Source organism: Sitodiplosis mosellana, unplaced genomic scaffold (genome assembly GCF_009176505.1).
Source record: "Sitodiplosis mosellana isolate CC-2019 unplaced genomic scaffold, AAFC_SMos_1.0 Smas_scaffold_6166, whole genome shotgun sequence".
NCBI classification, from domain to species: Eukaryota; Metazoa; Arthropoda; class Insecta; order Diptera; family Cecidomyiidae; genus Sitodiplosis; species Sitodiplosis mosellana.
In genome coordinates this window covers 2,120,791-2,147,203 of record NW_022601407.1, presented here as the reverse complement: position 1 = coordinate 2,147,203, position 26,413 = coordinate 2,120,791, and the positions used below count along the sequence as shown (strand labels likewise).

The 26,413-nt window shown below is 35.1% G+C and overlaps 4 protein-coding genes across 4 annotated transcripts; 3 read left to right on the top strand and 1 right to left on the bottom strand.

Annotated features, from left to right (window-relative positions):
- The first annotated feature begins 1,921 nt into the window (after positions 1-1,921).
- On the top strand, positions 1,922-4,638 carry LOC129574944 (dicarboxylate carrier SLC25A8-like). The gene is made up of 6 exons (XM_055457627.1): positions 1,922-2,499; positions 2,794-3,266; positions 3,394-3,738; positions 3,888-3,977; positions 4,079-4,220; positions 4,287-4,638. Exons 2-6 carry the CDS (start codon positions 2,843-2,845, stop codon positions 4,384-4,386), a joined length of 1,101 nt encoding a protein of 366 aa, XP_055313602.1. The 5' UTR covers positions 1,922-2,499; positions 2,794-2,842; the 3' UTR covers positions 4,387-4,638.
- A 210-nt stretch (positions 4,639-4,848) lies between these two features.
- On the top strand, positions 4,849-8,022 carry LOC129574943 (dnaJ homolog subfamily C member 11). The gene is made up of 13 exons (XM_055457626.1): positions 4,849-5,036; positions 5,238-5,366; positions 5,432-5,541; positions 5,630-5,758; positions 5,835-5,962; positions 6,049-6,231; positions 6,315-6,522; positions 6,589-6,705; positions 6,799-6,990; positions 7,056-7,159; positions 7,229-7,270; positions 7,338-7,438; positions 7,499-8,022. Exons 1-13 carry the CDS (start codon positions 4,965-4,967, stop codon positions 7,634-7,636), a joined length of 1,653 nt encoding a protein of 550 aa, XP_055313601.1. The 5' UTR covers positions 4,849-4,964; the 3' UTR covers positions 7,637-8,022.
- On the bottom strand, positions 8,004-9,021 carry LOC129574946 (translation machinery-associated protein 16 homolog). The gene is made up of 5 exons (XM_055457629.1): positions 8,881-9,021; positions 8,730-8,815; positions 8,514-8,660; positions 8,270-8,418; positions 8,004-8,197 (listed from the first exon to the last, which is right to left on the bottom strand). The coding sequence occupies exons 1-5, from the start codon at positions 8,881-8,883 to the stop codon at positions 8,052-8,054; spliced, it is 531 nt and encodes a 176-aa protein (XP_055313604.1). The 5' UTR covers positions 8,884-9,021; the 3' UTR covers positions 8,004-8,051.
- A 190-nt stretch (positions 9,022-9,211) lies between these two features.
- On the top strand, positions 9,212-10,705 carry LOC129574945 (lipid droplet-associated hydrolase). The gene is made up of 4 exons (XM_055457628.1): positions 9,212-9,577; positions 9,644-9,744; positions 9,839-9,994; positions 10,064-10,705. The coding sequence occupies exons 1-4, from the start codon at positions 9,382-9,384 to the stop codon at positions 10,529-10,531; spliced, it is 921 nt and encodes a 306-aa protein (XP_055313603.1). The 5' UTR covers positions 9,212-9,381; the 3' UTR covers positions 10,532-10,705.
- Positions 10,706-26,413: the final 15,708 nt, after the last annotated feature.

Here is a 26,413-nt window from a genome sequence, read left to right as displayed (position 1 = left end):
CAAACAACGTTTACTATGGCAAAACAGAGAGCAAAATTCAAATAATAATTTAATTTTGATGTAAAATCAAAAATGAATATTATAAGAGATTTATACATCATCCTCATTCGAATGTTTAAATTTCTATTTTTATTTTACACCTTCTATCATTACAACCCAAGCAATTTGTGTGTTACAATTTTTTCTTCTTCAAATAACTATATCAGAACTATATTTCACATTTAAGACATATTAAACAATACTTTTAAATTTTTCTCATTTGAATATTTCTTTTATTCGTGGTTTAATCCTTTGCAATGAAACAAATATATAGTTAAATTTAAATTGTCCTCTGTTTGGTGCTATTGTAGTCATTTAAATTGAGGTGAGGAGTAACGTAAAAAAATATTCTTTTGATTCTCAGATTTCTCTCAGATTAGTTGATGATAAAATCAAATGTTGAATAAATAAATAAGATTGTCGTTTAACGACTAAAATTTGATTGGATAAATTTTTTTTTTCTTTTCTGACTAATTGTATCATAAATTGTGTGTGTTATTATTCTTATGATTTTTTTTAAATCGATAATTTGTATATTTATTACGTAGAAGTGGAAAACACGAAATAGAGAAAAAAAAACGGTGGTTTACGTTCATTGTTATGGATTTCAAAGTAAAAAAGGCCATGACGAGTTCACATTCTTAACTTGATACGTATGGTTGAGATTGGGTGTAGACTATGCTCCATTGACTGTGTTAGGAAAGATGAAATTATGTTTGTTTCAAAGGGAAAATAATTTTTGGCGGATTGTTGTGATTTCTTGCGTTGGCAGGGTGACTGACAGAGCTTCTGAAGCCCGAGAGGTCAAACCACCAGGATAAAATAAGCTCTGATAAGAAACAACCGTTACTATAAACTTTTTTATGTTCAATTTGCACGCAACTAATAAAATATTTTAGATAACTATTTGCAGCAAAGCTATAGAAGACCATAATTCGAACAACTTTTCCCAAGACGCTAAACCATTATCTCTTGTCAGTTCCGCAAAAACCGCCAAAAACCTCAACAACTCAAGGCATATCAAACAACATACTCTCCTTTAGCGCAAACAAAATCATCAAAAACATACTTCAACTTATGCTCTTCTCTCAATTCAACGCATAGAAATTATCGACAATGATACAAAATCATATCATTGTTTGTTTGTTTATTTATTTTGATTTATTACAAAGAAAACTGTTCTGATTAGAACCATAGATTTACAAGACATTCGCTTATTTAGAACGATTGTTCTGTTGTTTCCTTTAATTCCAATAGGCATTTCCCCATTGCTTCTATTTGTATGTCTCTATTCATATTTTGTATTATAGATAGGTCGTAGATGGAGGTGCGTCGTAAACACAATAAAAGTTACAAAGTCCATGTGCTCAACACACCTAAGATTGTGATATGCTTATACTATAGAGGCTTTGTTTCCATTTAAATATAACAAACGAGCAGCGACTCATTTAAAACGAACACATTTTGTTTTGTCAAATCGATCCGAGTACTGAAAAGCTGGTTTTTCATGTTATTGTGGTGGTCAGTGCCACCGTTCACCAATATGGTGTATGTAAAAATCGAGGAAATGAAAAATGCATAAAATTGTTGAGCTTCGAATAACAGTCATTCACTCTAACTAACACTTTTAGCTATTTTTAAATGATTAATCATATCATGACCTCGAATTGATTCTAATTGAATGTTCCAAGAATCGAATAAAAATAAGATTTTCTTAGCAGTTATAATCGAATCAAAATAACCCATTATGCAGGTGTTCACACTCCGTACAATTGGGTACCATTCGATTTGTTTGTATATTTTTATCATCCGATATGTTTACATTTATTTTGGAGAGCTTCTGCATTTCGGAGATTTCATGCGATATTTGGCTGTTCGATTGTTTGTTTTCCTATTTTCTTGATGAACACATAACATGATTCAACTACTACGGCCATGGCAGTGTGTATGGGACCGTTTGTGAAAGAAAAAGCGCGTGTCGTATTCGTTCAGACACAACCAATGGACTTTGCACCCAAAACAACATATATTCATTTACGTTTAAAGGTATTGCAAGTGCTATGGATATGCGTTAATACCGAAACAAAATCGAGTATGCGTATCTAGAGTAGTAGCTTTTGTGATTGTGTCTGGCTACAGTAACATCAAAAATGAAAAAATCCAACGCAAACCGATCCGAGTCCAATTGAAAATCAACTCAGTATTCATAAGGTGCTTACAGCGAGTCGATGTTGCATAGACTCTTGGAATAATACATTCAAAGCGCATCATATTTACATTATTTATACAAATTTTCTTTTTGTAACCGTTTGGAGGAACTATGTGTGTGCGTACGAAATTTGTTGAACATCCAGCATCAATTGAGATTCAAGTTTATGAGTTTTGATCAGTCGCCAACTCTAATATTGAGGCTAAGTTTCATAAAACAGAAAATCTCTTGAGATTGTCCGGAGCAAATATGTAAGTTGATCTTTTATTTGATACTTGTGTTCGCTGAAATTAAGATAAAATTGCAGAAAAATTTCAATGTACTGCGCATGCCACACGGATTTGATGTATTGTAATAAGTTTTACTCAAATTGCGTTTCAAAATTGCAACTTTGTTCGCCGTACAAAGTGCAATTAATATCAAAATGTAAATCAAACGGGGCAAAGAACTAGTTAATTATAATGTAGTGATAGTGATTAAATTACGATTGTTGTTGTTGTTGTATTCATTTCCGTTATGAGTTTGAATTAATTTTCGCATTTCAGAAAACTCAAATAATTTTCGTGGGTTATTCAAACTCTGATATTATTCAACATGAAAGTGGATAATTCAAATACTTCGAAGACCAGCAGCATTGCCACACAATTGCTAATAGCTGGAACTGCTGCGTGTCTCGCTGATGCGGCCACATTTCCATTTGATACGGCCAAGGTGCGACTACAATTGCAAGGTGAATCCACAAATTTGGGCAACCGCAAAGTTGGATCGAACAATGTAAAAAATTTATTGAAAATACAAGCAAAGCGACCGTTAACAACGGCTCTACCAAGCAATGCATTTAGACCGACAGGCCGTGGATTCATTTCGACAACCGCATTCCCCGTTCCAACCCACGAAATACCTGCACAAATCGAAAAGATTTCAAAAACTAATCTACAATATCGTGGACTTTTCGGGACGATTGCCACCATTGCGCGGCAAGAGGGTGCGGTAGCCTTATATAATGGTCTTTCTGCAGGTAAATTAAATCAATTCCAATGTAGACTTTTTGATTAAGGGTGTTTTGTTTTGAAATTTAAAAGTAGAATAAAAAGACGTAGACTTCATTTCAAAGATAATTTAATCATGCTCAATTAACTCTTCAGGGCTACAGCGACAGGCTGTCTTCGCGTCGGTACGTCTAGGACTGTACGATTCGGTGAAAGAAATATATCAGAAAATGTTCACCGAAAATCCAGAGGGGTTGCATGTAATGACACGAATGCTCGCTGGTATTACTACCGGCGCCATGGCAGTGGTTGTCGGCCAACCCACAGAGGTGGTTAAAATTAAATTTCAAGCACAAAAACGTTTGCCGGGAAGCCAGGCACAGTTCACATCAACACCGGAAACATATCGAAAGATTGGTCGGGAAGAGGGTGTTCGAGGCTTATGGAAGGGCGCCATGCCAAATATCGGGAGAAATGCGGTAGTAAATGTTTCGGAAATCGGTTCGTATAATTTGTTTTTGATTTTTTTTTTTTAATTATTGTAAATTTTAAATTTAACATTTATTAATAAAATTCTAATTTATCAATCATTTCTTGATTTATTTAAATAAATGTAATTTAATTGTTGGTATTTCATAAAAAAAAAATAGTTTGCTATGATATTGTTAAGGAATGTCTTATGGTATACGGTGAGATGCGGGATAATATCTATTGTCACTTCACCGCTGCTGTTATAGCAGGTAAATTTTATCTTAAACTCCAACAAAATCAACATTATTGATTGTTGGTTTTCCCCTTGTTTTATTGAAAATTTGTTTTTTTTTCCTTCAATTTAACCCAGGTTTTGCAGCCACTGTTGCCGCTTCACCCGTTGATGTTATCAAAACCAGATACATGAATTCATCAAAGGGACAGTACAGCGGAGCCATTGATTGTGCCAAAAAAATGGCGAAACAGGAAGGTTTCACGGCATTTTATAAAGGGTGAAGACTATTTAAAAAAAAATCATCACATTACATTGTTCTGACTCATATCTATTTTTACTACAGATTTGTTCCAGCTTTTGCACGCTTAGTGTCTTGGAACATATGCCTATGGATTACATTCGAACAAATAAAAAAACTAGTCTATTCCAATAAAAAGAATTAATGTGATCACTCGAGTCATTAGTATAAGTTTTGAGTTTAAAAAAATAGTATATATACTGTACAAATGTAGTATCTACTTACTCTTTACATATATTTTTTTTCTATATTTTCATTAAATGAATAGTAGTAATGCATACTACAATAGTAGTATTTGTATATTAACTTTTAATCCAGCTATATTGTATCCGGACTCAAATATAAAGAAATCGTGAATATAAATTGAACTATTGCATTTATTGTAATTGGTTCTGAACAAAACGAGTTGTATGAATTATTTTGATGAGCTCCTTTCAAAAACTTTGCTTCAAAAAATTCCATCATTTAATTTCAATATAAAGTGTGGATGTAAATTTTCCCAATTGGTATGGCAGATTTAGTTTGAGGGCGCTTTTTTGAATTTGAAACCGCCAAATTCGTATCATGTGACAGTTTGAACAATGTGAAGTTGGTGCTGCTGCGTAGTCGGTATATAAAAATGTCACTGCTCGTATTATTATCATTGCTACTCGATGTGTGATTTGTAAGCAACTACGATTGAAGAGTTGATTTAATTTTTTTTAGTATTTAGGAAAGCTGACAATGGATGATATTTCCGAAGATGGCTTCGAAACGGAAGAAAACTATTATGCGTATTTGAATATATCAAAATCGGCAAGTTTTCCAATTGAATATAGAAAAAAAAATGTCGTAATTTCAATGACAAATCATGAAATCGGTTGAACGCATGCAAAGAACCAATGACAGAACGATAGAAGGGAGAAAAAAAAACCCAAAAATTCATTGAAATAAATTAAAATCTGTTTTATGTTATGTATAAATTTAAACAAGTTGTAATGTCGGATTTTCTTTTAGGCTTCGGCTGATGAAATCAATGCTGCTTACCGCAATTTAAGTCGAATTTATCATCCTGATAAGCACATTGATGCTGTGAAGAAGAAAAATGCGGAGATTTTATTTAACCGAATTAAGAAGGCATATGAGGTTAGTAAACGGGCAGCATCCTTTTGAATTGACCAAGCGTTTATGATTGTTATTTGTCGGCTTAGGTCTTGTCTGATCCACATAAACGTGCCATTTACGATTCACTTGGAGTTAAGGGCTTACAAACAGAAGGATGGGAAATTGTGCATCGAACCAAAACCCCCGCCGAAATTCGGTACATTACTGTCTATGATCTTTAAGCATTTTTTCAACATTTTCAAAAGTCAAAATACTTTATATTTGTTATACATTCATTTCAATAGGGAAGAATTCGAGCGCCTGGCCCGTGAGCGAGAAGAACGAAAGCTACAGCAAAGAACCAATCCAAAAGGAAATATCACGATAAGTGTCAATGCAACAGAAATCTTCAATCCATATGATGATGATTTCGAGTATGTCCGGCAAACTAAAGTTTGGCTCTGTTATCAAACTGTCATTGACCACTACTATCTTTTTATCCTTGTGCAGGGATAGATCGTTTCCAAATATTGAAGTGTCTGGCATGTCAATATCTCAAGCAATTGATGCACCAATTACCACTAGAGATACAATTTCAATGTCGGGCAGTTTATCGTCACAAAATGGAAACGCACAAGGTACGCACTACTTATTGCTAGTCTGAAAAATCATTGAATCGAACGCTTGAAACTTGAATTTTTGTTAATTTGTTCGGTTTTTGAAGGTGGCTTCTTAATATGTGGACGCCGCTTAGTCAATCAGGGTTGGTTTGAGTTTGTGGCAGGTGCGGGAAATGGTCCAGTGGTCGGTGTAAAAGCGTCACGAAATTTAACAAACAAAGTTTTTTGCAACGGTGATTTCACGCTAAATTTTCGCAAAAATGGCATCATCCCTGGACTTGTAGGAAGTGAGTAAATGCATCATTAGTACATTGTAATTCATCAGTCCGACTCATTTGCTTCAAATGTTAAAAACTCATAAAACTTTCAGCGCTTGCAGTTCAATTAGACAAGCATACAGTAGGTTATCTCACGTACAATGCGGGCCTTCAGTCATCCATGTCATGTGTGCTCGAACGCAGTACCGAAAAGCAGCATTTCTTAGTAACCTGCTCTGTCGGAATACCTCATTCATTCATTTCCTGTAGCTACACCAGGAAACTTATTGACTACGAACTGAAATTGCGACTAGCCGCGAAGTAAGAGTTTGAGTGACGTTGTTCTTTTCTTTCGAATAATTGTCTGAATCTATTCGATTATTATAGAGTTGGGACATTCGGTTATATGGCAGAATATGGAGCTGAAAAGAAAGTTTCGAAGTACAGTTCCGTTGTTGCTAGTGTATCCGTTGGACAGCCTACAGGAGTTATCATGAAATTGAAGTGAGTTTCTAACGTGAACTAATCAATTAATATTAGTTTATTGGCGTTTGAAATGAATTGAATTTCGCATTATGGATCTTATTTAACCAACAGATTGATTCGTTCAACGCAATCATATATCTTTCCAATTCACCTGAGTGAGGATATTATACCAGCGGCTGTATTTTATGCGACTGTGACACCACTCGTTGCATGGTTTGTTGTGAAGAAAGTGATTATCGAACCAATGAACGCCGAACAAAAGCAACGTGATATTGACAGAATCAAGGAAACCAACAAAAAACGGTAATTGAGAATTCGATGGTTTTGAAATTCTGTGATTTTTATTCAATACGTATTTGTGAATGCAGGATGGCCGAAAAGAAGCGGGAGGCAGAAGCTGCTGTTGACTTGATGTCCGTACAATATGAGCGAAACTATAGTGAAGAAGAAAAACGGAATGGGCTTCTTATAGGTAACAAAGTCTTAAAATCGATCAAATACATAATTCGTGCAGCATAACTTAACGAAATTTCTTTTCCAGTATCTGCCATTTATGGAAAAATTGTTGACAATTCCGAAAACAGTAAGTTCGCGTATAAAAAAATAAATTTGATCAAACATTTTATTGAAATAAATTGTGTAAATTAAAGGCTCCGACAGCACCAAAAATGGCAACCAAACAATCGATGTTAAAATTCCGCTTCAGTGTTTGGTAAAAGACAGTAAGCTTGTTCTGCAGGAATCCGGAAAGGTAATTAAAAACTAATTTCAACCGAATTCATCCATTAATCGCCACTTTTGACTATTTCAGTCTGAATTGCCGGGATTCTATGATCCGTGTGTGGGTGAAGAGAAGTTATTACAAATTGAGTACACGTACAATGGCCACAATCAAAGCATAAAAATAAAGGAAAACGAACTGCTTCGGTTACCTCTGAGTTCATCATGATCAATCACAACTTTGCGATATAATGCATGCGAGGACGTGTGAAATTCAACTAAAGCTCGTATTCGTATTCGCAGTTGTACCGTACAAAATCAATTTGTAGAAACATTACATGTATTTAATACGATGCGAAATTCCCCCACTACCTTTTCTTTATTACTAGAACTATTGTTAGAATTTTACCAATGAACATTTATTATTACTGCATACCAAGCTCATGTACACAATGCGAACAAAAAAGAAATGTAAAAATTCGGCACCATCAGTTTTGCAATGTCCAAATCAGTAGTTGAATAGATGATCGCTTTATTACGGACAAAGTCTGAAGTATTCGTAGAACGGAAAATTGTTTAAACAAAAGCAACAAAAATAAAGCAGTTTCAAACGCATAGTTGAATGTGTATTTTTTTTTCTTGATTTATTCATCCATTTTAGTACTTTCATCAAGCTTCTGTAAATATTTGCGACCAATTCGATCAAGTTTAAAATGTTGCAAATTTATACTGTCTCCATCCCAAGATATAAATTGCTTGTATTTTTGGGGGTCGCATAAATCAATCAGCTCTGCAGATGAGATAAATCATTTGTTAAACATTTAATTGTACGGAATACAAGTAGCTATATATCGTTTCATACCAATTCCAGCTCCTTCGAACTCGCCCTTTTCGCGTTCCATACTCATTTTGATAACGGCCAAACGGCTTGCGTGTTGATTTGTACGATTTTTCGATATCGACTGTTTCAAATTGATTGTTTCGAGTTCATCGCTGAATCGATTCAAGTATCTATGAAGCACACACAAGCGAAAAATAAATGCGAAATATTTTCCATTAATTCAAACAGATTGAGCAATGAGCATTCGGAATTGAAACTGGCTTACTGTTCTATGACCTGTGTGAATTGTGAAGGTGTTAAGCACGGTTGCTCTCCAAATTGTTCCAACTTATCTGTGAACCAGGCAAATCTTTCACCCATCACATTCGATTTGATCGCATGGCCTATCTTGATTTTCGTACGATTATTGAATCTAAATGATAAAATAAGAATCACCATGCTATTTATTCGATGGTACAATGATATGATGTTTGTGATGTACCTTTTGGCTTTTTTGGCAGCCTGTTTAGTTTTTCTACTATTTGGATGCTTTAGTTTCGATATATCCTTTAGGATGCTTGTTGGCGGCTAAAATATAAATGATATGTCTTTTATAATCTAATAAAATCGAGGTTTTTTATCATTCTTCTCACCATTTTTCAAAACTTTTTCCACTTCTTCTTAAAATTAGGTTCCACAATAAAAAAAATGGTCTTGAATTTTAAACGAACCAACTTAAATATAAAATAAATACATATGTTTACGGCAATCGATTGTTATTATTTGTGTATTCCTCGTGGTAGAATTAAGTGTGGTTATGTCACGGATTTTGACAGCTTTCCGTCATTCCTCACATCATTGGTCAATGGGCATGAAGTTCGTTAGCCTGTCAAACTGTTTGTATATAATAATCCGAAGGTTAAACAACAAATTTTGTTGCATTGCTTCGCAAAATAACTTGGTGATTAGCGAAGCAATTTTGTGAAAACCGCTTTACGTGCACATCACTTGTCTTATTCAGCATTTATAATTTTCGTAATATCACTTCATAAAAAATAATCATTACATTCCAGTCAAGTCCGTCGAACATCAGTATCCAACATTCATATTCTATAGAAAGAAAAAAACGTTTAGTTTAAAGAACAGGTTACACGATGGATGTTGATTTTATAGACGTATGCGGAGTACCAACGAAAATTGTTACTTTGGGCAATCGATTGGGCGAAAAGTTTGATAAAAAAGAAATCGTGCTGTTTATTACTGGCAATCCAGGCCTATGTGATTTTTACATTACGTTTTTAACAACGTTATACAAATTTTTGCAAGGAAACGTTCCTGTGTGGATTATTGGTGAGAGGCCTATATTTGTAAACAAACTGGAAATATAAATAAAAAACTGGTTTATACTGTTTAAAGGTCACGCTGGACATGACGAGCCCGAAGATAGAAAACATCGCATTCCACGTTTGAAGCATAATAAACAATTATACAATATGGATGGGCAAATCAATCATAAGGTTTTATTCTTAAAATTATGAAAGAAAAAAAAATATCGAAACATTTTCGGATCTATGGAAAATCAATTTTTGTCTTGAATTTGAATTTCAACAGGTTGAATTTATTCGAAAGTATATTCCATCGGATGTGAAAATTCATTTGGTTGGTCACTCAATTGGAGCGTATATTTCTCTAAAACTTTTGGACATTGGTGACATTGGCAATCGCATCCAGCGCTGCTACCTTTTATTCCCAACCATCGAATATATGGTAAGTTCTGAATACGTTCAAAAAAGTGAATTCTTCGTGAAAGAGTCTTTTTTCTGGTTTGTTTTTTAGGCCGAATCTCCAAATGGAAAACTCTATACTTCGCTCGTACAAAGATACTTCAAGATAATCTACTATCTAGCTAGATTCTTGCATATATTGCCAACAATTTTGCAAAATCTACTTATAATGATATTTTTCTGGGTGCGATCGATTCCAAGCGAGTTCTTAGAATCGGCACTTATGTATATTCGTCCCAGTGTGTTAAGCAAAATTATATACATGGCAACTGATGAAATGGAAAAAGTGAAGGAACCAGATTATGCGTTAATTGAAAAGAACAAACATCGTTTAACTTTCTTCTACAGTACCACAGATGGTTGGACACCCATCACATACTATGAGCGCCTGATTGGACGCATTCCAGAAATTAATGCACAACTTACCGATAAATATGATCATGCTTTCGTGCTGAAGTCGTCGGCAAATATGGGCGCATTGGTCGCTGAATGGATTCAACAGCACAGTGCTCAAATTTAACTTGCTGAAAATGTCGTTGTAACTAAACCGCCTTTCTCAGGAAAAAGAAAAAGTTACTAATTGAAATGAAAAAAAAAAAGATTTGTTTCTCTTCGAAATTTCACTCTGTAACACGTTATTTAACGTATTGGCTGATGAAATAAAAAGTTGATATGAATTTTATTTAAAATTGAAGTTTATTGATTTTTGAAATTCAAACACAAACAGACTCAGAACGAATCGCTATCGAAGAAGATGCATTATGCAACCAAATGTTGGGAACTAGTTCAAACAACAAACGGTGAATTAAAGATATATCCATAAAATCAAGATTTTGTGTGCACTTCAATGAATCGCTGTTGTGTCATCTCAACCGTTCATTCTCATTGTCATTGTCATCATCGGTGGAAATGTTGGATTGCGTTGAACATTTTGAGATTGAAAATATCTAAATTCGGATGAAACCATGTAATTTATCGTTATCTCTCATCTTTATCTCATTAAATACAATCGATCGTTGATTTTGTGAAAATGTGATTAAACTTATAATTTATCGTTGGGATTTGAATTCTGCATTTGGGCATCAATTGCAACCAATACGAACGAAACGAGAATGAATGCAATCAAACAAACTTTAACAATTCGCACAAACATTTTGTTCGATTATTTTGAAGACAACACTTTGCATCAACTGTACAGCATTATTGAAATTCTCTCTTTTATATAGCCGCTTGTGACTGGTTCCAAATATTAATCTATATGAAAGATAGTATGAATAAATAATTATTTACATAAAAAGGTGTAATGAAAACAAAACAGTGAATAAATTGATCCATCAATTTTACGAACAAAATTATCGCCACATAATAAGTCAGTCGAAATGGTTCAATGTTGCTTGTATTATTGGCATCATTATTTTACACCAAATAATTGCTATATTTCGGTTGCTATTTTTTGTGTCCAAATTGGCTTGCTTTTAACACTTACATTATTTCACATATTTACATAAATTGTACGCATCTTTCGGGTCCACTTATTTAAATCCAATTTATATAATTTCGGCCACTTGTAGCTGAAAAAAAGTTTAATTGCTTCTTCCGCTCCATGATTGTCTCCGTGTCTTAATAATTTATCGTTGAAATGTGAATGAACACAAAACTATAATGAAAATGTTCTTTCATAAATATTATATTGTTGTCGATGCCGAATAATCATTCTCCATCAATCAAAAATAGTCATTTATTTTTTATGCATGAAGACCACAGAGCACGTGGCGCATCTATTCATTGTATGCTGATTTTCTGTCGTCTTTTATTAGGAAGTGTTTAAATGTCTATCGAGTACAAAAGTCTTTTGTGCTCACCTTTCGAAATTATTGAATTGATTACAAAATTTTGACCAATTTCGTCATTTTTATCCGCAGTTATTCCGGTAATAATTTAATCGAAAATTTGGTTTTATGCGTCACAACTGAATTTGCCCGTTAGACATCCGCCTGAGACGATAAGTTCGAATGCATGGGGCGAAAGCACGAAATGCAATTGTTTTCTCTGTGTATTTGATGGTGGATGAGGTGCTCATTGGTAGCAGCCAATATCATCTGAAATGCAAGACGTAACAGACACACCAACAGCTCGTTTTATTACATCAGTATGCGTTCGCTCACACTCGAACGAATGAGGGTATTACGAGAGAATCTATAGTTCAAACTGTTTATCGCACACTCACTGCACAATCGAGCCGTATCCAACGAGCAAAAGGAAAATTTGCTAAAGTAAGAGTGGTGTTTTTGTTGGCGCAATATTATTATGTTTGCGCCCAGAACATATACACACATTCCGACAGAGAATGTCGTCGCGAAAAGACACACGTATATGATTTCTACTCGATTTTTCCACTTTTCACATCGTTTCGTTGCGATTTTAGCCGGCAAACAGATTGGCAACTGACAAATTGTTTGTTTATCACTTCGAACAAATACGGGTGTTTTTTTTGTAGCTTACGCAGTAATTGCAATTCAAATGTTTGGTTTGGTGTTACAAAATTGATAATAGAGGATAATTTCTGTGTAATAAAAACATATCAAGAGAAAAATACTTGTTGATTAAATCGGTGTAACAATGGAATATTCGCATTGGTGATGCCGCGCAAAAAACAAACTGAACCACGTGCTCTGAAACGTAAGTACATTGATATGTTTTTATAAATTGACTTTTTTTGCACTTGATGTTAGAATTTCAAATGTTATATCATGACAATCGTACATACACATATATGATGTTTTTTGAGATAATTTTTTAACAAATATTAGGAAAATTCCATAGAAAAACCAGTGAATATTGAAGTTTTCATATATTTAGTGAGATAAAAATATATGCATTTGGAATTACATTAATTTCAATAAGTCGGAGGTAACACATAATACTGCGAAAAGTCCTTGGTGGAGTAACTTGTTCGATAAGTTGCCAAGAACCAGCAAGATTCCAGTATTGATGGGTGGTGATAGAGGTCCCAGCATAATCGCTCTTGGAAAACTAATAATGCATATCGGGAAATTGATGTAAACGTGCACCGTTGGTTCGGGTGGAGAGTGTCCAATGGAGTGGTACACAGTACACAAGCGTCAATGATATAGCAAGACACGCACATGTTATATCGATACTACTAGTTTTAATTCTCCAAAGACCATACTCATTTCCTCGCAGTTTTCCTCTAACATGTGAACCGGTTCATCACTCATGAGAATAATATGCCCCAAATTTATTTTGAAAAAAAAAACTTTACTTTAAACAAGTTTACAAAAGCGCTTCTTAGGTATGCGAATTGGTTGTTTGTTTTGTTGCTGTGTCCCAGTGCGAATGTGTGCATATGTATGCCTTATATATAGGTATAAATATATATGTGTGTCTGTGTGTATTTGGCTGCACCAAACTATATAGCATACATGTAACATTCAGCAAGAGACCATTGAAATAAAAACGGCCAAATGAACATGCGACCAAATGAATCATACATTTATTGTGATTAACGTTAGAAAACACATCAATATGTACAGCAGCAAGTGGTGGGTGGCACTATGACTCCCCGGGTGCTCATATAGAAAAATTGCTGGATAAGTATTACTTTCGCAATCATTAGATACACTTGTAATTATTCACGGTTCTACCTGTCTCGATGACAAAGTAAACCAACACATTTCGTTTAATGGAAATAGTCTCATGTATCTCGAGTCCAACAATTACAGCATTCTCCCATAATTCAATTGCAACAAATTGCGATCTATACAACAAATAGATAAAAAAAAATAATGAAAAACAACACAATTTCATCACCAGTTAGAAAAAAAATTCATTCCATGTGAATTTTGTAAGCCAAATACAGCTAAAATGTCTGCGTCTAAATGCATTTTGGGATAAGAAGACAACTTTTTGTAACGGTATTTTCTGATTTGTTAGAATGGAATGCATTGATTATGGGAAAAAAAATGTTACCGAGACGACAATGTCTGGAACGAAAACTCCCATTCACAATAAATACATACCTGCAAAAAACACAACTTTTTTCAACCATAGAAATATTTGAGCATATTGTTGGGAATTATGCTTTTGAAATAGAGCCCAGTTAATCTGTTTCACTTTATTTGCTTTCTAAATGCAAGATTCTTCCATCGAAGAATACGTTTGCCGCCAGTCGATTGAACAGAAATGGCCATGGATTTTAGGTTTTATTAAACGGTAAAACGTAATTATTACACTCAATGGTGACATTATAAATTCCAAAATGTGCCACTAAATTATTTTCGACATTTTCTCTGTGTATGCATTAAAAACATTTGAGTTTTTTTAGTATCCGACTGATGATTTATCAATATTTAGTTTAAAAAAAAAATGAAGATTTGGGGATTTGGCAAAAATTCATTGGTTTGTTTAATTGGTTTCAAGTGGAAAATTTTGTAAATAATACAATAGATTTCATTATAATAATTGAATGGATATACACCAACAAAGATGCTCAATACAATTGACTTAAAGGAACACGATGAATCCCTGTCTATCGAGCGGGGGGGCATCATTCTTGCTCCTTGTATACATTTTATTGGTTCACGTGCTTTCGCTATAGTTTAGCATTACAATTTTGTTTTTATTGTTTTTCACTTTCACCGTCGCATCGATGGCCCTTCGTCTCTTTTATTCGAATAAATATTTACCTCAAATGTCGCCTTGTGCAAAATTTTGTCTCAATGGTATCGTTTGAAATGCTGTTGAAGATATATATACGTATATGCATTGCGAACACCATTCACGTCTATATATTGAGCAATTGAGGCGCTCTCTTTCGTACCATCCATGCACACACACACACACACACCCACTGACAACGTGAAACTGCTCCAACATATTTAGATTTGGTCCTGTATATCTATATATAATATAATAATATGATTCCTTTTATTATTACACATATTATTATTTTTTTTCTGTTCCATGTTTAAAGCTCCCAAGTGCACGTTTCGCACTCGAGAGTGGTACACTTATTCTCAATGTAAAGGAATAAATAAATAAACGAATAAAAATATAGCTGGAAAAGGAGGAGAAACGTGAAGCTTCTCTCATCTAATACTGGACCGTATGAAATGGATGTTCTTGAATAATTGCATCGCAGCACACCCAAAATAAAAACATATGAAATAGGTTATTCATTAGTTCAGTGGTTGGTTGCAATTATGAATGGAAATTCCACAAGATAATCTATTGAGAGTGAGGTAGAAAATTTTGGTGCTTTGCTCTCTGTTATAAAGGCGTCTTCTGTTTACATTTTCAGGCATAGATGATCTGGCTCTAATGTCTAATGGTGCGATCGGCGACAAAACCAATGACCATACCGGAAATTTCCGAATTAGTCGACAATTGGAGAATGGTAAGTGTGTTCCTCTGTTGCTGCATGAAACCGGAACAAAACATTTCAACTCTCCAGTACCTCAAAGATAATCATTTTCGACGCACGCTATTGAATTGGGTGCTCGAATAAATACGAACCGACTTGGGTTTGATCAAATTATTTTTTTCAAAAAGATCCTAACTAATTCAAACATATGATCGATAAATTCGATTGTTTTGCTATAGTTTCGAAACACATCATTCACAAATTGGGGCAAAGTTCTGACGCACTGTTTGTGTGTGTGTGTGTAAAGTGTATCCATACAACGAATGTGTTGCGGCATAGAGTCGAGATGTGGCACATAGAGCGAGCCATGTTACGTGTTCATCCGAGAGAGAGAGAGAGAGAAAACACATTTCGAATATCCATTGGGAATTCAGAAGCGTCTCCTTGGTTACTGGGTCCCATGGGAGTACCACCATTGCATTTTCCAGCATGATATGTGTTGATTGCATGAATAAAATGAACTCAAAACTATAAATTTTACGTATTTTTCACATCAGTTTTTGTCATAATTTTCAGTTTTGTTTCGTATCATTTTTATCCGTTTAACCATTCGGTCGCTCAACCAAGTGTAAAACACCAATAAATGATGTTTGTCTTTGCACAAGTCTCAACGAAACCGTGGGGTCTAACGTGCAAATGATATAATACAAAGGCACACCAGTTCAAAAAGCCAGGTATTAAAGCGAATATTCCACATGCTCCTCTTATTAGGCATATGTTCTTATCTGTTTGGTGCATATTTGCTCTAGCGTTTGAATCGTATATCACGATTTGACAAACAATCAAAATAGTAAAAAAAAGCATTAGCCTACATCTTTAGTTCATTTTTTTTTGTGTGACCAAAAAAGAAACACCTATCCAAGGTCAAATGCTGTTTGTTGTCATTGGCGTTTATGAAATTTTAAGGAATTGAAGCTCTTCCATCAGTGTTGAAACGTTTTATCGTCAAACATCATGATACATGCATTCATTTAAAACTTTGAAATCTATCGATGTAAATCGATTGTGAGCACATGCAGATGTAGACATACACACCATGAAACGGTAGTGTAACCCTCCGCAAACAGAAAGCAATTGTTAATAATTAGCATTCATGTTGGCTGTCATTTCACTTGACATGTCCCAAAGGATTTATCAGTGAACCTAAATGTGTTTGCTGCTTGTCTGCATCTCTATTCGTTACTCTGTGCCAGCGCATGGGAGCGTGTTTGTGTGTACGGTTTCTGTTTTTTTTTCTCGGTGCAAAGTGTAAATCTGGACAGTTTATACTTTGTATAGATGAAAATAACGCCGCTTTTATCTTCTGCGAAGCATTTTATACCATTAGGCGATGTGATTTTTTATAGAGAAAAAAATTCGCTAAACAAGAGATGGAGATGAAATGGAACCGGACTTTTTATCTTTAGAGTAGCTTACTTTTTTTTGTTGACGTGCATATGAATCGTTTATTGTAGATTATATTCGCACATCGGAAGAAGAAATTCATTAAAACTGACATTTTTTCACAGACATGTTAATGCTTAAATATCTTTTGCAGGTCCAGAGATATGTACAAATGTATACAAATTATGAAAATTGGTATAAAATAATGACACTTCATCTAATTGTTATTGCATTATAGGCATCGAACGAATTTTTACAATTCCGGTGAATCTGATCGATGATAAGGAGAACAAACACGGCAAAATACTGAACAAATGTGGTGAGGAGACGGATGATATGAGTTTGAGCGCAGATTCAAGGGGGAACTTATCCAAATTTAAAGCCATTCATGAGACAAATGGATGCAAAAAATCGCAAATGCATGATGAAGCTGAAACAAATAGCGATGACAGTGCAGAGGGAGATGATAGTGATGACATTTCTAGTTTCTATTCAGGTAAGCGTTCTTCTTTTTTCTTGCATAAGAGATAAAACTCGTATTGTACAGCAACCCAAATTCTACACACCAAATCCGACAAATCAATTGACATACTAAAAGTATTATGGTAATCATGGTGGAATGTGCCAGAAATACCTCAAACACGCTGCGCTGAATCCATTCATGTGTGATTTCAGATCGATGTTCAATGCTCACTGCTCATTGTTCACCCCAAAATGTTTTGCTGCTATTTAACTTCTGGTGTTCAGCATTTGAAACCCCCTTTGACTTATTTTGACTCTCAAAACATTGATTCGATGGCACATTCAGTGTGCAGGTAATGTAAAAACGAGATAACTTGATTTTTGTGACAGCAAAGGGCTACCACCAATGTTTCGAAGAGATTGAGTGATGTGACACTTCCTCTCTGCGGTATTTAAAACTAATTATTTATTTACGCAAAGACTTTGTCATACCCACGCGTAATCTATGTTTGATATGAGCCGCTTGAAATGGAAGGGTTCCAACTGCTCTAATGGAAATGATTCAGGAAAACCTGAATTAATTGCAGATGCTGTTTCGAAATGAGCAACGACAAATCGGTGTGAGCGCCGATGTGGTTTTTTCTAAAAAATTTCAATTTTTCGAATTGAACGCGCGCGGTCTTCTAATTTATTGATGGGATCGCGTGCGAGTGTATTTTTGATTGGGCACCGAAAAATTCGAATAAGTATGAAAATTATGTGGCTGGTTATAAGGAGTTGAAGAATAATTTTACGTCCTATAAAGTCGGGTCAATTCTCACGTTTCTCTTCATGAACACGTGTACGAATGCACATAGTCTCTTCAAATTATTGCCAACAATCTAGCCAAATTAGCTTTGTTTCGTTCTATTATTCCAGATTTTCGCTTTTCTTCCTGTATTTGTTTGATTGTGTTTTCTCGTCTAGTGACTGGCTTCTGATGGTGTATGCTTGGCAGCGTAGCACACAATTTCTCGGCTTCTTCTTTTGTTTTATTTAATATTCAGTGTAGAAAATTTATCCATGTAAAAGCCGGAGCGGAGCCACTTGTACATCGACATTTGACATAATGCCATTTAGGCATAAAACATTGAAGATTTTAGCACAAAATAAATAGCAAAACCCATTCTATTTTATTCTATTTGGGATACGTAAGTAAGCAAGCAAGCAAGCGTACCGTTCGTAATACGCCACTTTCGAACGATTTAAGTTTCTTCACTTTTTGCCGCTCATTTTTGGTCGGCGGTTTCATTGTGTTGTTTCACGTACATCTTGTTGTCGTTTTTACTTTTTTCTACCATTGTTTGCTGTCCTACAGCGGTGCAAACAATTTCGTAGAAATATTTATATGCATTTTACTGTCGTTTCAAGACATTTGCAAAGAGAGTGTTTGAGAGAAACACAGAGCCCAGGTCCGGACATCAGATAAATTAAAAATAAATTTATAATGTCTACACAGTGATATTCTGCATTTTGAAAGTCAGCATCTGAACGCGGATATGTAAGGAACACCCTCAATCGTAATGCTTCAAATGATTTGGATGCTGCATAATGGAGCCACATATTGGCTCTTTGAATTCAGTCCCGACAGCATGCTATTCATTTTAAAATGAACTGTGAATACCAGCATTTCACACTCAATATTCGCCACAATCCTTACTTACGTGTACGACAGATAAAAATGTTTGGACATTCAACACAATATACACAAAAATGTAAGAAAAAAAGATGAAAATCACGTGATGGAAACTTTTACTGTTTCTTTGCATTGCATTTTAAATGAAGAAACTATCTCGTATTTTAAGGTCATCAGCACACACGAAGATTGTTCATTTTCTCCCAATGCTTGCATGTGAAGAATTTTCTCAAGAATAAATTACAGATTAGGATGGTTTCCCTAAGAGATATCATGCGACCAAACTGAGCGCCTGCAAATATTGACTATTTTTCCGCTTACTGTCCATTACACTTGATTAATAACAACTTTATCCTTCAATCAAAATAAAAGATTTATTTCTTCAGTGAGCAAGGAAGTTGGACGAATGTATTGCAAACAAGTCCACTACCGTTACCAAAACGTAAACTGAAACTCGCGGCTAACGAAACCATATGAGTACAGTGTTGGGCATATGCGTATATACAGAGTCGATCGGTGTATGGAGAGTCCTTACAGTTGGCCACGACACTCTTGGGTACCTTTTGCTTTGATCTTGGGAGCTATTTCAATACGGCCTAACTATCCTCAAACCAATCATAATGTCGAAAATACATACACACCACAACAAAGAATTGTGTGCTTTTCAATTGCAGACATTCAACATCCCTTCATACCACTTTTTTATGTGCTCTCTTTCGTCTCATCCGTTTCTTCAGTGTGCGGTGAATGGAGCGTTCGTCGCTCTGCTTTACCGTTTCCAGTGATTTTCATATATTTAATTTAACACAATGAACAAATAAATTTTCGAATGCAATGTGAAATGGCAAACTTACCAGCGAGGAGACGTATTCGAAGTTGGATTCCGTGTTCTTCTACCATTTCCAAGACAATTTTACACCTGTAGTTTGACCATATTCACGTCGGAATTCACCGACTTTTAATTTTGTGCGGTCGGTGACAAAACCACTTGATTACAAATCTTCCGCCAAACGTTGTGTTCGAATGAAACTATTTAAACTGTTCAACGTTGTTGTAAACCCATCTCCCTAAATTACAAGTTTATACGATGCTCACGGGGCGTTTTTTTTTTTGATAGCGCCTTTTTTCCCTTTGATTATTCGATCAAATCTTATCCTTGTTTGCTTGTGCTTGAGTTTTGGTTTCCTACACAGCATCTTGTTGCAAACCATACAATGATAATTTGCGATGTAAAATGTGCGATTTAGAATGTGGGAATATTTGATGAGTTCGTCTAATCAAGTGATTGAATTCGCTACAACTGAACACCATTCAAGGCGCGGAACAATTAGCGTTCCATTCACTAGAATATTTTATTTATGAATTTACTATTCACTTCGATGTGCCAAATGCACTTTTCACGTTTGCCCGTTCACTTGTGGGATTCGCTACATAACAATCTTATGATAAGTTCTCGCGTCTATTTTAGCCGGCACCATTCGCCATAAACAAAAATTTTATATTGTGTAATGCTGCAATAAAAACATGGTAGTGCATATCTTTGAGCCTTTTTTACTGTCCCATATTTTATGTTCATACAGCAACGTTGATTTATGTCTTTTGCCCATAAATCATGTAAGCATAGAAAGTTGTACACACTTTTGTCTTTAGTTTACCTGCTCCAATTATTAAGACGACGCATTGCAAATGCAATATTCCGTGTTACACATACCCCACTTTTATTGTAATGGATGCAATCAAGCCCCACAAAAAATTTTGTGGACCAATTTCTGGACGCATTTTATTTAGTCACATGAAAAAACCAATAACTCTGCTCTAAGTGTGAGCGAATCCGAATAGATTTATAAGACTAGCCAACAAATATGAACGGTATTCGTGACAAACAGTCCCCTTCTTAAGATAAATTGATTTTATTTCCCTTTATTTCATTCAGGTCAGCTCCTCTTCATGATCGACATTAGAAAAAATTCAGTGGTTCTCTTATTCACAGTTGAAACCATAGTTCTATTGTGTGTAAAAACAATACGTCCTAGCTCTCAAAGAGAAAAGTATTGGTTTCACCTCACTTAAATAAAACTCTATACTCACACGTGGTTCCCAGTAACTTTTTCGATTTCAATATGAAAATTTGAGTGGAAATGAATCTGAAAAAAACATTTTACTTTTCCTATGTGTTAAGGAAAAATATAGGAATTGGTCCCGAAAACCTTTTTTTCGCAAAATCGGTTTAGATTATCAATAAAACTCATAAGATGCGTAGAAAACACATTTTCGTCGTCGTAGCTGTATGTTAGCACGATAACTCAAAAAATAATTGAGATAATCAAAATCTGGAAGGTCCAGAAGTTTTGTTTCCATAAAACTTAGTTTAAGTTCGAAGATGAGCCATTTTCGATTTGAACCTGGGGTACTTCCCCTAAAATAACTTTAAAAAATGTCAGTTTTATATTGGATGTACCCGTAAATCGATTCCAATCGGAGTCTTCTTTTTAAGCTCCGTGACGCTAGCCCGTTGACTATACTAGTTTAGTAGCTCTATGACTCCTGTTCGGAAAAGTGAATCACTGTTTTACAATTGAGTTATGAAGTGAGTAATCGAAATGAGTCATAATCGAAGTCATTCATTGTCTAAAGTAAGTCAAACTTTATGTGACCGGCTCTTCATGAGTCATAAGAAACGAATTAGATTCTAACTCCATTTTAGAGGCAATGAGTCAGTCGAGTCAAAAAACAGAATTGATATGACGCATTGAATGCGTCAGTGTACTGGAAAGTCATGTCTAATACCATTGATTTTATATGTAAAATAACAACAAGAAACGACAAAAGTGACCTCTCGTAGCGGCACAGTTGAAACTAACGAAACAAACATAATTGAACATGTCATTTTCATGTTCAGTGTTGGTTCTGTTGTTTGCCGTATAGCCGGGGAGAGATGTCTACAGCTTAGTGGCACTGAATGACATTCAACACCCATGCGCACCAATACTGTTTGTAGATTTTTCATGACTGTCACTTTGGTCAATGAATCATTTCGATTACCCACTTCATGACTCAATTGTAAAACAGTGATTCACGTTTCCGAACAGGAGTCATAGAGCTACATTGATACGAAAAAAATTCGATTTCATGTACTTGCCATGGGAATGTACCGAAAATCTACTTTTTCAAAAATATTGACGATTAGTGCTCAGCCACTAGACAAGATTTTTTCAATCTGGAAGTGGTATCTGCCAGAACTATTCGAGCACTAATTATAACTTATTTTGGTTCAACAGCACTGGCGGTGCTGGGGACATGGACCAACGTGTGCTTCTCTGCCATAACAACCAATGTATTTGACGTGACAGTGAATGGCGGTGGAATCTGCGGCAACTTTAAGAACTATCAATACTTCTTGTTGTTGCGAAATTCGTGACAACAACAAAAAGTATTGATAGTTCTTAAAAATGCCGCAAATTGCTAATACATCTTATTTAGGCGCCATCGCTATCTTGCGCCGGCCAAAAGCATAGGTTGAGATGGACCTACCTAAACTTTGTTGCACTGTGATATCGATTTTCATACATTTTTTTTCTCCAATTTTTGTCGAATTCCTGCTCGTCACCGATTGCAGCCGAAATTCTGCGGAGCGAGCAGTAATCAGCAGAAATTGCGTAGAACACGAAACCGTGCTCGGATTTAAATTTTGGAACCGGGGGGGGGGGGGGGGGGGCATAGCGTCACGGAGCTTTCTTTTTATGGGAAAAAAATAAGATTCTGAAAGTTTGAAGCCAATCGAAATCGATTTACAGGTACCTCCCATACCAAATTTTCAAAATTTCGACGAAATGGCCGATTTTATTTTACTAAAACGTTGCCTTTATTTCAAGAAAATTTAAATAAAAACCAATTCATGCAAAATTGTACAAACCTACACGTAGAAAAGAGAATTAATAGGACCTGCGAATTCCATTGGTGAAACGTCAAACTACCAATAGATTGTTTCAAATGTATTGGAAAATTCAGTACAAACGGCACAACGCAAGTCGCAAGTCACTTACGTAGTATTAGTAAACGAAATTCCGCATTTGTACTGAGATTACCAATACATTTGAAACAGTCTATTGGTAGTTTGACGTTTCACCAACAGAATTTGCAGGGTCTACTGATTCTCTTTTCTATGTATAGCAGCGACTTCTGTGGAAATTTTCTTTCCAAGGAAATTCGAGTACCGATTTACTACTGCCATGGGTGTTGAATGTCATTCAGTGCCACTAAGCTGTAGACATCTCTCCCCGGCTATACGGCAAACAACAGAACCAACACTGAACATGAAAATGACATGTTCAATTGTGTTTGTTTCGTTAGTTTCAACTGTGCCGCTACGAAGGGTCACTTTTGTCGTTTCTTGCTGGTATTTTTCATGTGAAATCAATGGTATTAGACGAGGATGACTACTGCCAATTACTACTGAGGTTTACTCAAGGAACGATCAACGAATTTTTTACCTTCTGAAGAATAATTTGTCGCTCACATATTCGGTTGAAGATAGTGATTTGTCTCAACTTGAACTAAATATTTACTAATGGGTGAAATCAGTGCCGCTTTTACATTGGGACAAGTGAGGAAATTACCTCCAGACTTACGACACTTTACACAAGATAGAATGAGTTTTCAAAATCCGATGGTCTGATTTTGGGGAGCCAAAATATTTTGCAACTTTTTCTTGAAATGTCAAAAATATTGGGGTCAAATATTTTAGTTTGGCATTAATGTAAACAATTTTGGAAAATATTCAATGCAAATGTAGCGATGCAGAATTTTCATAGAAAGTTCCAATTTTTTGATAGAATAATGCATTTTATGTTTATTTCAATCTTTGTGTACAATACAGATCTTTATCAATGCGCAGAAATGAGTTGTCAAAAAATGTACTACCAAATTGTTTCCTTCTTTAGAATTTCCCAAAACTATCGAAGTGTGTTTTTTTTAAATGAATATTTTTCTGTGTTTTGAAACACCATTTTTCTAAAAGAATATGACTCAGATATTCACTTGAACACTTGAAAAATTAGCCAAATATCGTTAAAATAAGCGAATATGAATGACAAAAGAAAACAAAAACACGAGATTTCTGGAAAAGAGTTCCATTCGAACTGCGATACTTCTATGATGACGGCGGCGCCACCCGTTAAAAAAAATTATATTTCACAGATGCATACGCGTGCACACATAAGGCGATATAGGATAATTGAAATGGCCAATGGGCGTCGCCACCAGTATGCTGATTTGATATCTCCATACAAAAATGTCGATAAAATCAGGCTACGATTCCATTATGTACTTAACAAAAGTGTGGAGATTTTTAACTGGATTTTATAAAATCCACTCTATTTCATGTGATAACCGTTTGGTGAGACAATGTTTTTCCAACTCTCATACAAAAACATTTTCAGAGTTTATTTCAACGGAATTGTCGTTGGTTTGCATTGTTCTCCACTCTTTTTCTTCGTTCTTTCCTTCTTCTGCGGGTGATTTCGTAAATTGTTCAGAGTAAAAAAATGTACAGATACACGAGTGTGTACCGTTTGGTTCTTTTTTTGGATTGAAAACGTACTAAGAAATGCAAAGTTATTTAAACTTGCATTGCTGAAATGGAATTGCGATAAAAAAACCATACGCTCGTTTGTTTGTTATTTTTTCTCTTCATTTCTTTTGTAGAATGTTTTGACATTTTTTGATTTATACACTTTCTTTGGAAAAAGACGCTTACACTCAGCTCGATGTGCTCTATGTATTGTTTTACATTCAGTTGCTCTACTGCAATGGACCAGCGATTGCTCAATAGTTCTATAGATTTTCCCATGCAATATCAAAGTAAATGTGCAAAACACATTCATCAAATGAACTAATTTTGTTTTTGTTTTAGTAAACTACATTCGTTCGGCTGTTGAATCTTCTTTTTTGTACAAGAAATATTCTTGCAGTAAGATTTACGCATACTTGTTGTGAAATTTAATACAATTTCGCTGGCTGGCGGATCCCATTCGATACGCTACTTATCTTTTACAGTTGCGTATGTGGACAAGTGGAGAGTGCATTATCCACGTAATTTATAACGTCAATCACCCCCGTTGTAAGCATAAAAACCCAAGGCGCTCACACAATGAGTGTGTGACTTTGCGACTGGAACTCGTGTAACAGCGAAAATGTAGCGGTGCCCTTGTCAAGGAAACAATGCCCATATAAATGAATTAGAATTCACCACTAACGTTCGTTCCAAAACGCTATAAATTATCAATTGTATAAACACTCATCCCAAACCATTTGAGATTCATTCCATCAGTTCACTTTTTAATATTTTATAACAACTCGCTATTCGGATGAACTTACATTCACGCTTAAAATGTTCTAAGCATCGGCGAGTGTCGTCCTTAGAACAAAATCACGTGGCTATCATTTGATTGCCCCCGGAATCACGGTAAATAAATAAGTGTTGCGGACAATAGAAAAATACCTCGGATGTCGAGTTTCTGTGCCAGCGTTCGGTTTACACAAAATTAATATTTAAATGAATACTTACTTGGAGGAACCTCTTCTTAAATAGGGGCTTCTTTCTTGAAATTGTATTACTGAAGAAGCAAAACTTGAAAATCAAACTATTTCTGATTTCCGAAATTTCACCACTGTGTGTGCAAATGAAATAAGTAACAATCAAAGTTGTATGTAGTGGTGAACAACTGAAGCTACGTTGATTCAATTCGAAACTTTTGAAGAGAAGTTATCACGATAGCCAGCCTGAATGTCCGAAATTAATCGACTAACTACTCGGTCAAAATACTTTCACATAAATTATGATATTAGTACAAAAAAAAAAACGGTTAGCGTTGACTGTGAGGAGATCGAAATCATTTACAAATGTTGTTCAGATCAAAGCCCTTGGTTCATGATTTGTGCAATATAAACTATTCAAACTACACAAAATCGTTCCGTCCTTACTTTTCGGGTTGTTTGTTGTCTTCGACAAAATAGTCGAAAACATCAAGTACATTTGGGAAATCTTATTCACTCTGTGGTAGGAATTAATCGTCTGAAGGCGAAAGCATTTATGTTCTTTTGTATTTCAATGGTTATTTAATACTTATTGTTTAAATCAATGGAAACGCACCTAAAAATGAAAATAAAATCTTTATCAAAACGCAGAAAAAAAACAAAGTTCTTAAATGAAAGAAGAAAAAAAACTTATCACATGTAGGATTGAGAGCAGATCATTTATATGAAATTCACTTGAATTTCGAACGGTTTGAGTCTATCCGTACGTTATGTTGATGATATATGATATTTTTATCGAGATAAGGTGAATTGTGCTGTGTGTGCCTTTGCTTTCTTTTGTCTTAAATGCGTACACATTTTGAATTTCGCAGTGCCCCCAAGCCTACACACAAAGAATTTTTGTG

Bases quoted from the DNA above. Each gene is read 5' to 3' on its own strand.
- LOC129574944 (XM_055457627.1), top strand. From the start codon at position 2,843: ATGAAAGTGGATAATTCAAATACTTCGAAGACCAGCAGCATTGCCACA. The intron at 3,267-3,393 runs GTAAATTAAATC...TTAACTCTTCAG, and splicing joins ATATAATGGTCTTTCTGCAG to GGCTACAGCGACAGGCTGTC. The intron at 4,221-4,286 runs GTGAAGACTATT...TTTTTACTACAG, and splicing joins TTCACGGCATTTTATAAAGG to ATTTGTTCCAGCTTTTGCAC.
- LOC129574943 (XM_055457626.1), top strand. From the start codon at position 4,965: ATGGATGATATTTCCGAAGATGGCTTCGAAACGGAAGAAAACTATTAT. The intron at 5,963-6,048 runs GTACGCACTACT...CGGTTTTTGAAG, and splicing joins ACAAAATGGAAACGCACAAG to GTGGCTTCTTAATATGTGGA. The intron at 6,232-6,314 runs GTGAGTAAATGC...TAAAACTTTCAG, and splicing joins CATCCCTGGACTTGTAGGAA to CGCTTGCAGTTCAATTAGAC.
- LOC129574946 (XM_055457629.1), bottom strand. The intron at 8,661-8,729 runs GTACATCACAAA...TTTATCATTTAG, and splicing joins GCTGCCAAAAAAGCCAAAAG to ATTCAATAATCGTACGAAAA. The intron at 8,198-8,269 runs GTATGAAACGAT...TCTCATCTGCAG, and splicing joins GTTCGAAGGAGCTGGAATTG to AGCTGATTGATTTATGCGAC.
- LOC129574945 (XM_055457628.1), top strand. From the start codon at position 9,382: ATGGATGTTGATTTTATAGACGTATGCGGAGTACCAACGAAAATTGTT. The intron at 9,745-9,838 runs GTTTTATTCTTA...GAATTTCAACAG, and splicing joins ATGGGCAAATCAATCATAAG to GTTGAATTTATTCGAAAGTA. The intron at 9,995-10,063 runs GTAAGTTCTGAA...TTTGTTTTTTAG, and splicing joins TCCCAACCATCGAATATATG to GCCGAATCTCCAAATGGAAA.